This window comes from Urocampus carinirostris, chromosome 5 (assembly GCF_059441175.1).
Source record: "Urocampus carinirostris isolate Australia breed hairy pipefish chromosome 5, RoL_Ucar_1.0, whole genome shotgun sequence".
In the NCBI taxonomy this organism is placed as follows: domain Eukaryota; kingdom Metazoa; phylum Chordata; class Actinopteri; order Syngnathiformes; family Syngnathidae; genus Urocampus; species Urocampus carinirostris.
This window is the reverse complement of record NC_142353.1, coordinates 38,531,627-38,546,319: the sequence shown is the minus strand read 5'-3', so window position 1 is coordinate 38,546,319 and position 14,693 is coordinate 38,531,627. Positions and strand designations below refer to the sequence as shown.

At 40.7% G+C, this 14,693-nt stretch overlaps 1 protein-coding gene across 2 annotated transcripts in view; it reads right to left on the bottom strand.

The window, feature by feature from the left end:
- Positions 1 to 291: 291 nt before the first annotated feature.
- LOC148366320 (somatomedin-B and thrombospondin type-1 domain-containing protein) overlaps positions 292 to 14,693 on the bottom strand; it is a 39,328-nt gene continuing 24,926 nt past the window's right edge. For both annotated transcript variants that reach the window (XM_088336769.1, XM_088336770.1), the window contains exons 3-5: positions 12,229 to 12,319; positions 3,963 to 4,121; positions 292 to 1,578 (exon numbers count right to left, since the gene is read on the bottom strand). In XM_088336769.1, the coding sequence (XP_088192895.1) occupies positions 1,473 to 1,578; positions 3,963 to 4,121; positions 12,229 to 12,319 (356 nt within the window). In that variant the 3' untranslated portion in view covers positions 292 to 1,472. The remainder of the gene's footprint in view (positions 1,579 to 3,962; positions 4,122 to 12,228; positions 12,320 to 14,693) is intronic.

The window sequence follows — 14,693 nt, the reverse complement described above, 5'->3', positions numbered from 1 at the left end:
GTACTGTGCCGTGGGAAATTATCCCATTTGTGTGCCTGTGCGGTCTAGCGATCAACCTTTACTGGAGATGCAATAGTGGTAAAAGATAAACTTTATTCATTGAAAAAAAAACAAAATTGATTTGAACAATAGGCAAAAAATACGCAAACTATCATTTAAACTTACTTTTAAAAAAAATACTTGCTGGTTGGGAAATGTGTACTTTTTAATTTTACATAACTTAAGCCTCGAGTTAGCTGTGTGCGTAGTAAGCGAAACAGTACGGAGTATACAAAAACATGCCGCCTAAGAGCAGTGTTTTTTAACCAGTGGAAAATTATACCATTTGTGTGCCTGTGCGGTCTAGCGATCAACCTTTACTGCAATTGCACCGGAAGTGGTGTTCTGCTGGATTTTTTTTGAATGAAAGAAATGTGCATTAGCTCATAAAAGGTTAAACACTGACTTGAAGGAAGCTGACATGATTGTCCGCCATCTTGCTGCTACAGGTACCAAAAAACCCCAAAACCTTACACTTGCATGCTGAAATATGGTGCAGCTTGGTCAGTTTGAGTCCCTGTAGTTCTTCCTTGTACTTTGTAGCATGTGTTTTGGGTTGAACTGCACAACACAGCAACATCTAGTGATAAAATATTACACAGTGTCCCTTTAAGCATATAACAAGTGCTATGACAGGTCTTTACATCCTTTTATGAATTAAAAATCATTAGTCGGACTGCGCCACTGTGGGAATTGTGAGAGCGGACTCAAATTCTGGCCATTAACAGCACATCCTGGCATTCTGATTAAATACATATCGGCAAAATGACACTAAGACACTTTAAATTCTTATTTTCTCTTGAGACCTTTGGTACCATTAATGGCTATGGTAGACAAAATCTATTACCTCATTCAATGCCATTGGCGGCAATATGAGTTACAGTTCTACTTTACTGAAATCAGTCTGGCTGTGTTTGGGTCGAGTTGTGATTTTTAGAGGTTTGACTAATCGAACTTTTATACAGAGTAAAAAATATAAGTAGAGAATCGTGTTGTAATCGAAACGTAGCCACAGCTGTTTGGTGTCAAAACATTAAGATACAAAAACATGCCGCTACTTTACACGACACAGGGAAATCAAAAGTAGAAAATGTATAAAGCTAAATTGTTATTTATATATTTGCATATTTATATTCTCAGAACAAACTCGCAGTCATGGAGGTAGATAGCAGAGAGGTACGAATATGTCATCGCCTTTGTTGTGCTTTGGTGAAGAAAAAGCAAAACAAAGTGGCAGTAAAATGAGTTAGCTGTGTGCGTAGTAAGCGAAACAGTACGGAGTATGAGATTACAAAAATAAGTGGCAGGATGCTGCTTGATTTCCTTGAGTGACCCCATCTAGGAATTCTGGATCCGAGGGTTTGAGTGGCAGGGCTCTCGCGGGAGCTGTTGAGGACAAGGCGGCCCGGTGTTTGTGGACTTGTGCCGGCTGCTCACACAAAGAGGACCGAGTAAAGGGGACACCGGCAATCTTCGGAAGACGACTCCCGCACCCACGATCCGTGGCAGCCTGCTGTGGAAGCGGCTGACCAGAAAGTTCTAGGAAAACCAGAAGGAAAAACACAGTTGCAAGTCTAGCAAAAAGTATGGAATCATCAATCTTGGACAAGTATTGACTCCAACATTTTAGATAAAAAGTTTGAAAAAATAAAGTTTTTCAAAAGTGCAACTCCTTGACATTCAGAAACACTAATAGAAATGAATAAAAACTTTGATGCTGTCAGAACCAGAACAGATGGTAGACCCAAACGCGTGACGTTTCACAACAAACTTTATTGCGGAAGCTGAGAAGGCAGGTACGGGAAAGCAAGCGCCAGCAATCCAGTGATCGCTGGGCAGGAGGAGAACGGAGCTCACAGGATCGGAGCGTGGTCGGAAGGCGGAAACGAGTTGGGCAGCCGGGACAGGACATCAGAGCGTGGTTGGTGGGCAAAAATGAGTCGAGCAGCCGGGGTGGGAGATTAGAGCGTGGTCTAAGGAAGGAAAAAGTCAAGGACCCGGAGACGATCAGGAAACCAGGGGTAGACGAGCAGGATGCAGGAACGGACGGGACAGATGGGAGCCAGAGTCAAATAGTGCTTACCTTGCATGTGCGGAGGTTCGCTGACGGACTGACAAGGAGTGAATGAAAGCGTTGAGTTTAAATAGGAGGGGAACCAATCAGGCAACGAGCAGCAGCTAGCGCCAAATGAGCGGACACAGGTGAGGGCAATCATGACAGTGGCGGTTATAGACCAAGCACAGGGAAAGAAATATGGAATCACCCAATTCTGAAGAAAAAATATGGAATCAAGAAAAACAGACAAAGAAATACCAAAACATATCACTAGTATTTCGTTGCACCACCTTTGGCTTTTATGACAGCTTGCAGTCTCTGAGGCATGGACTTGATGAGTGACAAACAGTATTCTTCATTAATCTGGTGCCAACTCTCTTTAATTGCAGGTTGGAGCCTTGCTGTAGACAATTTTCTTCTATTTCCACCACAGGTTTTCAATTGGGTTGAGATCTGGGCTATTTGCAGGCCATGACGTAGACTGTATGCGTCTTTCCCTAAGGACTGCTTTCACAGTTTTTGATATGTGGCATAATGCATTGTCGTCTTGGAAAATAAGATCATGATCATCCTCAAACGTTTTTTTTTTCAATTGAAGGAATAATAAACCAGTGTCTCTGCCTGACATGCGGCCCCATATCATTAAGGACTGTGGAAATTTGGATGTTTTCCTCTTTGTAAGTCTCACCGCAACAGCACCAAACAAAGTTCCAGCAACATCACCTTGTCCAATGCAGATTTGTGACTCATCACTAAAGATAACCTTCATCCAGTCATCCACAGTCCATGATTGCCTCTTCTCAGCCCATGCGGTCTTGTTCTTTTGTGATTAGGTGTCAACGATGGTTTCCTTTTAGTGTTACCATTTTTTTAAGCAATTTTGCATTGTTCTGTCACATTCATCGACTTCAACTTCCTCCTATGTCCTCTTCATTTGTCTTATTGTGCATTTTCTGTTTTCAAGACATATGGCCCTTAGTTGTTTGTGGTGACTCCTACATATCTTCCTTGGCCTACCAGTACGCTTGACTTGAACAATCTTCTCATGCTGTTTGTACGTGGTCTAAATCTTCAATACAGCTAGCTGACCATGAACACCCCGCATCTTTGGCAACCATACAAGTAGAGTTACCCTCTTCAAGAAGTTTGACGATCCTCCTGTTGGAGCTATGATTGTTGATTTGGTGCCACTCTTGTCCTCGATGTCCCCAGCATTCAAATAGATGGGTACATTTTACTTTAATTGCTACTTTTTTCATGTATTTATTCTATTTATCAGTATATTTCTCAAACCCCCCCAAAAATCTCTTCTGAACATTCAAATAGAAGGCAACATTTTATTTTATTAGCTGATTTTATCATGTATTTATTTTATTTATCAGTATATTTCTCAAACTTAATAAAGAAAACCTCTGGCCCAGCTTTATTACATTTTGAGTTTTTCATTTCATATCATTAAATTTGATGCTTAAAATAGGGGTATAATGTGTTTCTTTGGATTAATTTTGAATGTTTAACAACCAATTTAATTAAATGTATGTACAGATACATAATTTCAATTTGTTCCTTCATAAATGCATGGCATTACTGCTATTAAAAAAATATTTTCTTCTTTGGGGTCATTTTTCTCAAAAAAGAAAAGAAAAAAAAAGATAAAATTGCAGCGAAAATTTGAGAAAAATTGGATAGGCCCACATTATCTTTTCCCCCTCACTTATTTCCAAGGTATCAGATTCGAGACTGTATCGGTCGATATAAGAACTAAAATGGAAAATCATTTTCCTCCTTTTAGCCAATTTCTTTACCCGAATGCGGCCCACGACTCAAAAAATTGCGAATCCCTTCCCTGTAGGATAAATGACTTTACCTGGAGCCCTGCAGGCCGTCCCCCCCGCATCGGTCCGACTTGGACATGGCGTCACTCTGGCACTCGGCGCATACCAGCCTCTCTCGCACCAGTTGGGCACTCCACAGTTTCATTTTGCAGGCCACGCTGGCTCGTTTTACCCGCAAGTACACACAGTAGCTAAAACATACAAAAATAGCAGAGTTATTCAATGGAGACATTATTAATACAGTGGTTATCCTTCATACGACCTTTTTCTCAATATGAAATCATTTGAAACTAATTGTTATGCTCCCAAAAATATCAAAGTGAATCCTAAATAGCATATTTCTCATCGCTAAACACACATTTAAATAATAATAAATCTTTAAAATATTACAGTATTAAAATGTCAGGAACCAGAACAGGATTAGGACCCAATCGCGTGACGTTCTCACACAAGCCTTTATTTTACGGGAAATGTGGAGTCATGCACGTTAGGCAGCCGGTCTGGCGTGGAAAGACGGGAAGCCAGAGACTGACGAGATTGATAACGAATCAGGATAACGAAAATCAACAGGAGAAACTAGACGGGAACAAAAACTGAAGAATCTAACACAGGACGAAAACAGACGGAAACAAAACTGGAACCCGAAATTAAACAGGACAACAAAAACTGGAACAATACCGGACTTGAAATACCAACAGCAAAAGAGGACCGAGTCAGAACCCACGTCTTGCAGGGCAGAAGTTCGTTTGACGGGCTGACAACCGAAGCAAGAGAGCGCTGAGCTTTATATAGACAGAGAGCCAATCACTCAACGAGCCGCAGCTGGCGCCACACGGGCGGGGCCAATTGGGTACCATGGCAACCGTGACACACACAGGTGGGACCAATTGGGCACCATGGCAACCGTGACACACACGGGCATGGCCAATTGGGCGCCATGACAACCATGACATAAAATTATATTAACAGAATAAAATGCGAGTTTATTATGAGAACTTGCAACGCCGTAAAGAATAGGTGCAAAAGGAGAAGTCACGGAGATTGCATACCTGTCAATAAACGTAAACAGTTTCCCTGTATTTTATGTTTTTTGATCATCTCAAATTGTGTACGATGTAAAAAATGTTATAGAGGAAAAAAACATTGTAAAAGACCGATCCCTTTTATCTGGTCACTGTTAGCAAACGATATCATCATCATAGATTGATAATGTTGACGTGGTATTCTAAATATTCTTGTTGTGAGCAGGTGCCGTTTTTAAGGTTTATTGTCGCTCAACAAGTAGGATTTGCAATCATTAATAAGGGAAGCAATTGGCGAAAGTTGACAGGTATGAGATCGATAGTCTGTTGATGATACGTAAGCACTCACTGTTCACTTAAAATTAGTTAGTGTAAATTTAAATGAACACACACCCAAAAATAATTTTGGTCTATAGTAGTTTTCATGGGCAAACTGGTTTGATGTCCTCTTTCTCTCCCTCTCATTTATCCTTACTTTATTTGGTCACTAACTTCCTGGCTCTAATTTTTAGCATCTGGTGTCACTTGTTCTGATTACTCTCAAATCACATATGTCTCTTCACTATTTAAACCGTCCTTTTTTTTATCTCAGTGCTAGTTTGTTGCCTCTTGTCAAGTTCCAAGACTTCTTGTTAAAGCCTTGTTGTTTTCCGTTGTACCGGTTGGCCGAACATTTGTACGGTTGCCTTTGTCAAGTCAAGTCACATTTCTTTGTATAGCCCTTAATCACAAAATATCTCAAAAAACTGCACAGGATTACAATGACACCATCCCCTGATCTTTAACCAACATGCGGGCCAGGAAAAACTCAAAACCTGAGCACAAGGAAAATAAGAAACGCTGAGAAAGGGGCCTCACGAGTAGTAATCCCCCTTGCAGGATGACCAAGGTTTTGCCAAAGTGAGTCCACCGGATCACCGCCCCCTTGCCTGATTTTTGAACCATGACTACTGCCTCTGGTTATCTTGATACTGTTGCGATTTCCGATTCTCCGTGTACTGAACACTACGAAAAAAGACAACCATTACTGTACTAATCAGCGTTCCACGCCATCTAGAGCAGATCCTTAACAAGACGGGTTAATAGTGGCGGTAACCGGTCATGAGTGGTCCCTAGTGGTTCCAAGTGGTACCCTCTGTGACTGATCATGAACTGCATTTTCCTTCATGTACCATACAAGATTTTTCTTGCAAATAAAACCTGTATATTGAAATCCCCCTGTTTAGAGATTCTCGTATAGAGAGGCACAACTCTATCTCACTTCTGTATGCAGAATTACTCAACCAAGAATCAATCTGGGAAATGGTTCACTCATTTGCAGACAAACGGCAGCGATAAAATGAGATTTTTATGCAGGTCAACTTAGCACAGCAGCGAGCTGTGTTGTAACGGCGTGGCGAGGCAGACAAAAGAGCAATGGCGGCTCTGATAACAAAGTAGGTGTCATATGAAGGTGATCCAGCCGGTGTCATGTCACCTGCAGTCCATCCTAATATCAACAAGGCCGCGCCTGAACTCCAGAGAGAATAATAATGTGTTCGCTGGCAGACGCTTTGTTCTCCCGCTTCTATTTATTTTGTCTCTCATTCGGTCATCTGTGACAAAACATCATCCCCGTTGAGTTCTTGCTATGAGGAAACAGTTCAGTTTATTGTTTAACTTTGCTGGATTGAGTAAGATTTTGTTTTCATGTTTCACAACAATTAAACTATGAAGTCATTTTTTGAGCGTGTCTCTAGACATTAGCATTGGCGGTTGTAAAGTAAATTGCTTTAAATTATATTTACTTAATTCAGGATGAAAATCATTGGTTACCTAATCAGCCAGCAGGAAGAGCTCACAGTTCCCCACACAAACTATTTCGACATAGCCTCATTTTGTCTTTAGCATTTATCATGACGGATTTTAGCTTTAAATTATCAATTTTTTCAGTTCATTGACGGCATGGCGGGAAAAAAAAAGTCTCTCCATCCCTTTTTGTCCTCATCCTTCAGCCGAGGGATAGAGAAAATGAGAACCATGGCTTGGTTTTACCATGTTTCCTGGCCGGGGAGATGAGGGAGTGGCTTTCGGCCTTCTTGGCCGCCATTGTCTCAGGCGGCCTAGGCCTAGGTCTCAGTTGCCGCGCTATAAGTGGAGTTGGCTGGCGGCCTTTCTCCTACACTGTTTCTGCACTTTGGCTTTTATTCAAATATGTTTTTAGATGTTCGAATTGGTTTTATTAAAAAAAAAACAGCTTTGAATCATATTCTCACTAGATAAACAAATCAAATCCATTATTAAAAGTTTTTAAAGTTTTTTTTGCAATATTTAATCATTTCTGATGCATTTGATGCACCAAAAAAAGTCCAGTTAAAATGTTAAATAGGTGAAATCATTTTTTTTTTCAAATATAAATTTTAATTTCTGCTTTAAGAAAAATATATATTCTTCCACTTATATATTTTTCTTATTTTTCTCTTCTCTTTTTTTTTTTTTTTAGCAAAATTGTCAAATACAAACATTTTTAAATATTTTGAACTTAATTGTTATGGCAAAATTACCAAAAATAATTTTAAGATGTTTTTGTATTGAAATTGTAACGTCAAATATTTTTGAATTTTAAACTTCATCTGTCTAGTAAAACAGGGTTAGAAATACTTAAAATAAGCAAAATTATTTAATATGGCAGGTTTTAGCTAATTATTCCTACTTTAAATATATATTTTTTTCTTATTTACAATTCATTTGATGCGTTACTATAAGTAGAATATAGTAAAAAAAATACAGAATCTCTAGATTTTTTTAATGATACATAAAATGAGAATGATTATTTGATTTGGAAGATGAATATAAATATTACATTTCTTATTTGACAATTTATTTATTTATATTTGATATGGATTTAATTTTTAAAAAATATATAATGTGTTTTAGGGCAGCATGGCGGCGCAGTGGTTAGCGCTTGTGCGGCACAGTTCATGTCATGGGAACCTGTCGTGGGTTCAAATCCAGCTCCGGACTTCCTGTGCGGAGTTTGTATGTTCTCCCCGTGCTTGCGTGGGTTTCCTCAGGGCACTCCGGTTTCCTCCCACATTCCAAAAACATGCATTTCAGGTTAATTGGCCGGTCCAAATTGTCCCTAGGTGTGAATGAGCGAATGAGTTGTCTGTCCCTGTGTGCCCTGCGATTGGCTGGCAACCAGTTCAGGGTGTCCCCTGCCCACTGCCCGGAAATGGCTGGGATGGGCTCCAGCCCCCCCGCGACCCTAATGAGGATAAGTGGTACGGCTAATGAGATGATGTGTTTTATTTTACTCCCCCAAAAAATAGGCCAAAGGTTTTGTAACAGATAGTTTGAATGCAACAAGAATCTTTTTTGCAGTGTATGTTTCCCATGTTTTCATTTTTCTTAAAAATCACTTGACAAATATCAAATCCTCATTCTTTTCTTTGTAATTGCAAGCGTAAGTGCAAAAAAAGCTAGGTACTGTATTTTCTGGACTATAAGGCGCACTGGACTATAAGGAAGGTTGGCATGGTTGGCGCATCTGTGGCACAGTTCTGAGGTCATGGGTTCAAATCCAGCTACCAGCTTCTGTGCGGAGTTTGCATGTTCTCCCCGTGCTGTCGTGGGTTTCCTCCCAGGTTAATTGGCCGGTCCGAATTGTCCCTAAGTGTGAATGAGCGTGTGAAGCGTTGTATATCTCCGTGTGCCCTGCGACAGGCTGGCAACCAATTCAGGGTGTCGCAACCCGACTGAGGATATGCAGGGCAGATAATAGATGGATGGAGGGATTATAAGGAGTACCATCCAAAACAGTTTTATGTTAGGTATGTTTGATATATAAGGCACATTAAATTAAAAACATGTAAGAGCTAGGGTTGCATCAAAAAAACATCAGAAATATTTTAACAGTATTTTTAATAGAACATTTATTAAGAAATCTGGCATCAGCACTATAATAATTTATTTCATTCTTAAATGGTTACCGTATTGGTAGCATTTCATTGTAATAATGGTTGGTAGGATCCCTTTACCGCCAGGGTCGTAGAGGCACCGTTATCCTGTAGTGTGTCTTGGGCAAGTACAGCCTGGCAGCACCCATCCATCTTCAGGCCAAAATATTATAGATTTTCAATTTCATGTACTGTATTTTCGGTTGTATAAGGCTGCTTTCGGCACCACCGAGCAACATTTCGGGCAGCCAAGAATCAAGACAATCGGCCAGCACCCCTTGACTTGAGCCCTGCAATGCAGATTGGCCAATTCATATAACATCTTTTATACTGTAGTGTGCAAAACCTCTGCGACTTCTTTTTGCATCTCTGTGAAGAGTTTGTGTTCTATGCCCTTAATCATGTTGCCTAAACGATGCATCTGTTTTCTTTCTGTGGGTAAGTCGGCAAGTCTTCTTTAGCGAAGGTGAGCTAAAAAATACATTAAAAAAAGGGTGCAACACTACTTTGCAGATTTCCACTTTCAACGGGTGGTTCTAGTCCACATTACTGCAAAAACTGATGGATCTTTGTACTTGTGTTTTGCTAAATCCAATTTATTCAACAAACCTACTGGCAAACAGCTTCCTATCCTTATATTGTAACGATACAGTTTCCCAAATAGAAGAATCCATGTTTGCGAGGTTGCAGAGAAACGTATTCCGATCTCCGCTAAGTAGACAGGGTTAGGCTAATTCCAATCTTTGCTAAAGTCTATCATTTACATGACAGGCTTTCCTACTTATCATCCCTGTCTGTTTCCTAAAAACATAAGGGAGCTTTTAATGCGCCAAAGCCCGCTCGCAATCCACTTTCCCGCAAATGAACGTCGTCTCTACTTGGATAATGTGCGTCAAAGGCCCTGAAAGTCGGGAGTCCAATGTCACTTTTAATCAGTGAGAAAGGTTCTGAGGCCTTTTTGGAAATCGGCCATGACTTTGTATCCCAGATGATGAGAACATCTGCAGTCACAGCAAAAACCGCATCCAAGAAAGCAGGCTCCACTTTTGCCTTCTTAAAAAAAAATACCCGGATTACAGCGGCTTTATCAGCAGAGGTCAGATCACCATGCATTTTACAGCCAAAGCAATCTCAAGGCTCCGGTTGCCATGACAACGTTGGCCTTGGCCCCTCGAGTCTTATTGGTGCACAAACTTTAATTCGTCTGATCTTTGAAACTCTACCGGATAGTAATTTATCCCACACAAAACAAAAGAAGGGTCATAGTCGAGCTTGTGAGTAATTGATGAGAAATCTCAACCTTAGCATGGACACAATTGGACTTTGTTGTATAGAACAAAACACTTCCGCTGTAATTAATCGCTCAATGCGTGCATGAATGAGTTTGCAGGGGAAACTCAAAAGCCTGATGCTTCTGAAAGCAGATTAATCAGAATTTGGTCTAAACCTCCAGGAAAATTATTCTCTCAATTCACAACTGGTGACCCAATTAAAGCTAAAAGACACGAAGCAGTAAAATCAATAGGCTGCTTTAGTGGCTCTGAATTTATTCTACAAACGTTACTCTAAAAATGGCGTTTCATTGTAAACAGTATTCAAAAAGCACAACATATTATAAACTTCAGGGTGAACAATAAAATGTCAGGACCAGAATGGGAACAGGACCCACTTGCGTAGCGTTTCTCACAAGTTTCATTAGAAGAAAGGGTTGCGCCCACGATCCGGTGATTGCTGGACGCGGGACGCAGGTCGCTCTGAACGCGGATGTGGACCGTGGCGAGTGATGGCGGTGTCGGGAACGGAAAAAACGGGTCAGTAGTCGGGACAGGGAGCAAAAACGTAGTCGGGGTCGGAAGCGGGTCGTAAGGCAGGACGGGAGAGCAGAGGTGGTTGGGATCAAAAACGCGCCGTAAGTCGGGACGGGAGAGCAAACGTGGTCAAGATCAAAACGGGTCGTAGCCTGAGACAGACGGGCGCAAAAACAAGACAGGTGGGTGTCAGGGTCGAAAAAGGCTTGCCTAGAATACACTGAGGTTCGCAGACTGGCTGACAACAGGTGACAGAAAGGAGTGGGTTTAAATAGGGACAGGGAGCCAATCAGAGTCCAGGGCAGTTGGCGCCAAAGGAGCGGGCACAGGTGCTTCACATCAGTAATCATGAGATTAAAAAGAAATAAGCTGATATTTTTGGTAATTCACATACTGCACAAAATTATAACATAGGTTAAAAAAGGAATAATGCATCATTATTTTTTGGCAGATATTTCTCCTAATTTTTCTTACATTATTCTCTTTTTATTTTAACTATGTTTTATTCCTCAAGTTTGCAGCAAAGTGAGTAATGATCACATTACACAATCAAAGTTTATGTATGGTGTTTTGCAGTATCCAGGGGATCTTTGAATGCAACATCAGCAAAAAGTAAGTGAACACTGTATTACATATATTTTTAAAGACATTTCTTTTTTAATTATTTTATATTCTTTTTTTATTTTTATTTTAGGGTTTCCTCTTGTTCTAGACCAGGGGTCAGCAACTTGCATCTATTGTCACATGTGGCCCTTTAGCACCGCCCTAGTGGCTCCCTGAAGCTTTACCAGAAATGTATGAAAGTGGAAAAAGATGGAGGGATTTACTGTATAATTTTTTTTGGGGGGGGGTTGTTTTTCTAATAAAGGGCAAACGTGACACAAACAAACATTCTTAACATTTTCTTAATATTTACGAATGTTTATAATAAATACTAAATAGTAAATAACAAAATTGTGTGTTACGAGTTTGTTCTTGATTTGAAAATAGGTATATAAAACTACGGTACATTGTTTTGAGGCTACAGACATATTTGTATTTTTGTTTTCTTTAGGCAGCACAGTGGTTAGCGTGTGTGCATCACAGTTCTGAGATCATGAGATAGAACCTTCCTGTGTGGAGTTTGCATGTTCTTCCCTTGCTTGCATGGGTTTCCTCCGGGTACTCCGGTTTCCTCCCACATTCCAAAAACATGCATATCACGTCAATTGGCCGGTCCGAATTGTCCCTGTGAATGAGCGAGTGAGTTGTCTGTCTCTGTGTGCCCTGCGATTGGATGGCAACTAGTTCAGGATGTCCCCTGGGATGGGCTCCAGCACCCCCGTGACCCTACTGAGGATAAGCGGTGCAGGTAATGGATGGATGGATGGACGTTTTATTTAGTCTGTTATGGCTCTTTTAACATTTTGGGCTGCTCACCCCTGTTCTAGACAGTTTTGGTGGATAAACTGTACTGTATATCTAATGTTTATCATTTTTAAGATTTTCTATTGTGTCTGTTTTTTTCCCAGTACACTTTTATTGTCTTACCTGGCCTTCACCTCCTTCATCAGCATGTGAGGCCTCCTCCAAGGGTCCTTAAAGTTCCTCTTGAAGGAATCCGGAAGGATCTTGGCTACCTCTGCAGGCCAGCATGGCCACGGACGGACAAGAAACAAATGCAACAAATAACACGTTTCAATAAAATGAGTGTTTTCATTAAATTTTACATAATCACACTAGGACCAGTGTTGGAACTAACAAGTTACAAAGGAACTAGGAAGGATTTTCCTTGTTAACGAGTACTGTAACTTGTCAAGAATACAATTTTGTAACTGAACTGTCGCTACAACATGGTCGTTACTCTGCAGTGTTCCCTCTAAGCTGCGCGCATGCGCAATTGCGCACTGCTCGCACATTCTTGGCGCACAAGAAAATCTAGCCAGCGCACAAAAATGAGGGATCAAAATTACTAATTAAGAAGCGACTTAAGTCAAAGTTACAGTGCATGAAGGTAAAAATACACGGGTTCCCCTGACGTTGTGTTCTAAATGCGGTATTTTGAAGTCGAGTCGAAGTAGAACGAAGTGGAGTAAAGTTAGTAGAGTTTGTCGAGAACCGGCTTCTTCGGCTCGGCTCACTAAAAGGAACCGGCTCCTTCGGGTCCTAAACGGCTCTTCAGGTTGTTTTGGCTTCTTTAATCCCAACATAACCAAATATTATATAAAATTATGCACAAAATGGCTTGGAGGAAGGGGGGAATAGAACAAAAAAGAGCACATGAGTCAATTCATTCAAAAGAGAAAAATCATTTTGCATTGCCGGAAACTCAGCAAAATGTCAAGTTTTGGACATGATTGATAATTAATTATCTTGCCACACTTGGGATTATGGTTGCTCACTGTTGTTTGAAGCATTGCTCACCGACTTTGTGTGAACGCTCAGACCCGAGGAAAATTAGAGGGAACATTGCTACTCTGCTACATATCAAAAGCAGATCATGTTTTACAATGTCCTTTTGTTCTCTTACTGTTCCTCCTTTAATCACGGCACGACATACAAACCTAAAACGACAATAAAGGTGGGCGTTTTTATACCTACCCACAAAGTACAATTGTATACAGTTACAGCGGCGCTGTCTCAAGCAAAGAGCGTACATGCAAACCTTTTGAGCGGTAGATTTTATCGCGCACTCCAGAATATAATGAAAAATAAACAACATGTGCTTGTTTAAGTGGCAAACTTTTACCAAAAACGGAAATCTAATAAGATCGTTGGATCAGATTATTCACACACAAAGACTTGTTCTTGCTTGAAAATAAAGACTATAATACTAGTCTTGAGTCATTTTTTGCTGTTGTTTAAATTTGAAAAAAGCAGTAAATTAAAGAAAAATTATTAGTAGTTGTTTTTAAGAGGAGGAAAGCTGTGATTATGGCAGAGTACGAATACGCTGAATTTCTCCACATGGAGATATTCTCCCTCCTGTATCTACGAGCATCCAAGCCAAATTTACATCTATGAAATACTCATATCATGGGGTTGCTTTATATGCACATATTTGGTATTGTGGCAGGAGTAGCGAATGGTAGGTAGCAAATGGGGTAGAGGGCGTGGCTTATACAGGAACAACAAATCCACCCGAAATCATGGGGCGAATGTGAGCGGAGAATTTACGGTAAACGTGTGATGAATTTTGGTCTTTTTATTTAAAAAATTATGTTTGCAATACACCAGGCCTGGAGAAAAAAGACAAATGTCTTGGAGTGTACCCAGAAATGGAGAAGGAGATCTTCAAGTAGTTTGAAGCCCAGAGACCAGATGTATGTAGAGCTTCTCAGCTCAGTCTTCGTTGGCAAAGTCTCAAGATTGCACAAGCCAAGAAATATGAAAGGTTCACTGCCTTCACAGGTTTGTATACACGTTTTTGTCAAGAGGAGGAGGACCCAGATGCGTAACGTTTACTCACAAGTTTTTTGAGATATAGAGGAAACCCAGCGCCAGCAATCTGGTGCTCGCTGGACGAGGGAAGCTAGCCGCTCACGGGATCGGAGCGTGTTCGGAGGTATATTCTATTCTATTCTATTCTATTCTATTCTATTCTGGATGCAGAAGTGGATCTTCTGGAGCAGGAGATCGCAGCGTGGTCAAACGGGAAAAACGGATTGTTAGCCGAGACGGGAGATCAGAACGTGGTCGGGGGCCAAGAACGGGTCGGAGTCGGAGACAAACGGGGAATATGGAGCAGACGAGTGGGATACGGGTGACAAACCGGGACCGATGGAAGTCAGAATCAAAATGCTTGCCTTGTGTAAACAGAGGTTCGCTGACGGACTGACAAAGGGAGAGTGAAATCACTGAGCTTAAATAGGAGGGGGAACCAATCAGGATCATTTAGAGTACATACGGTATTTTGAAACCGGGTAGTTATTTTTAAAAGTAACGGCCTACTTTTTGTTGTCGGTAATCCGTAACTGAGTTTCTTTTAAAATGAAGTAATTAGTAACCGATTCGTT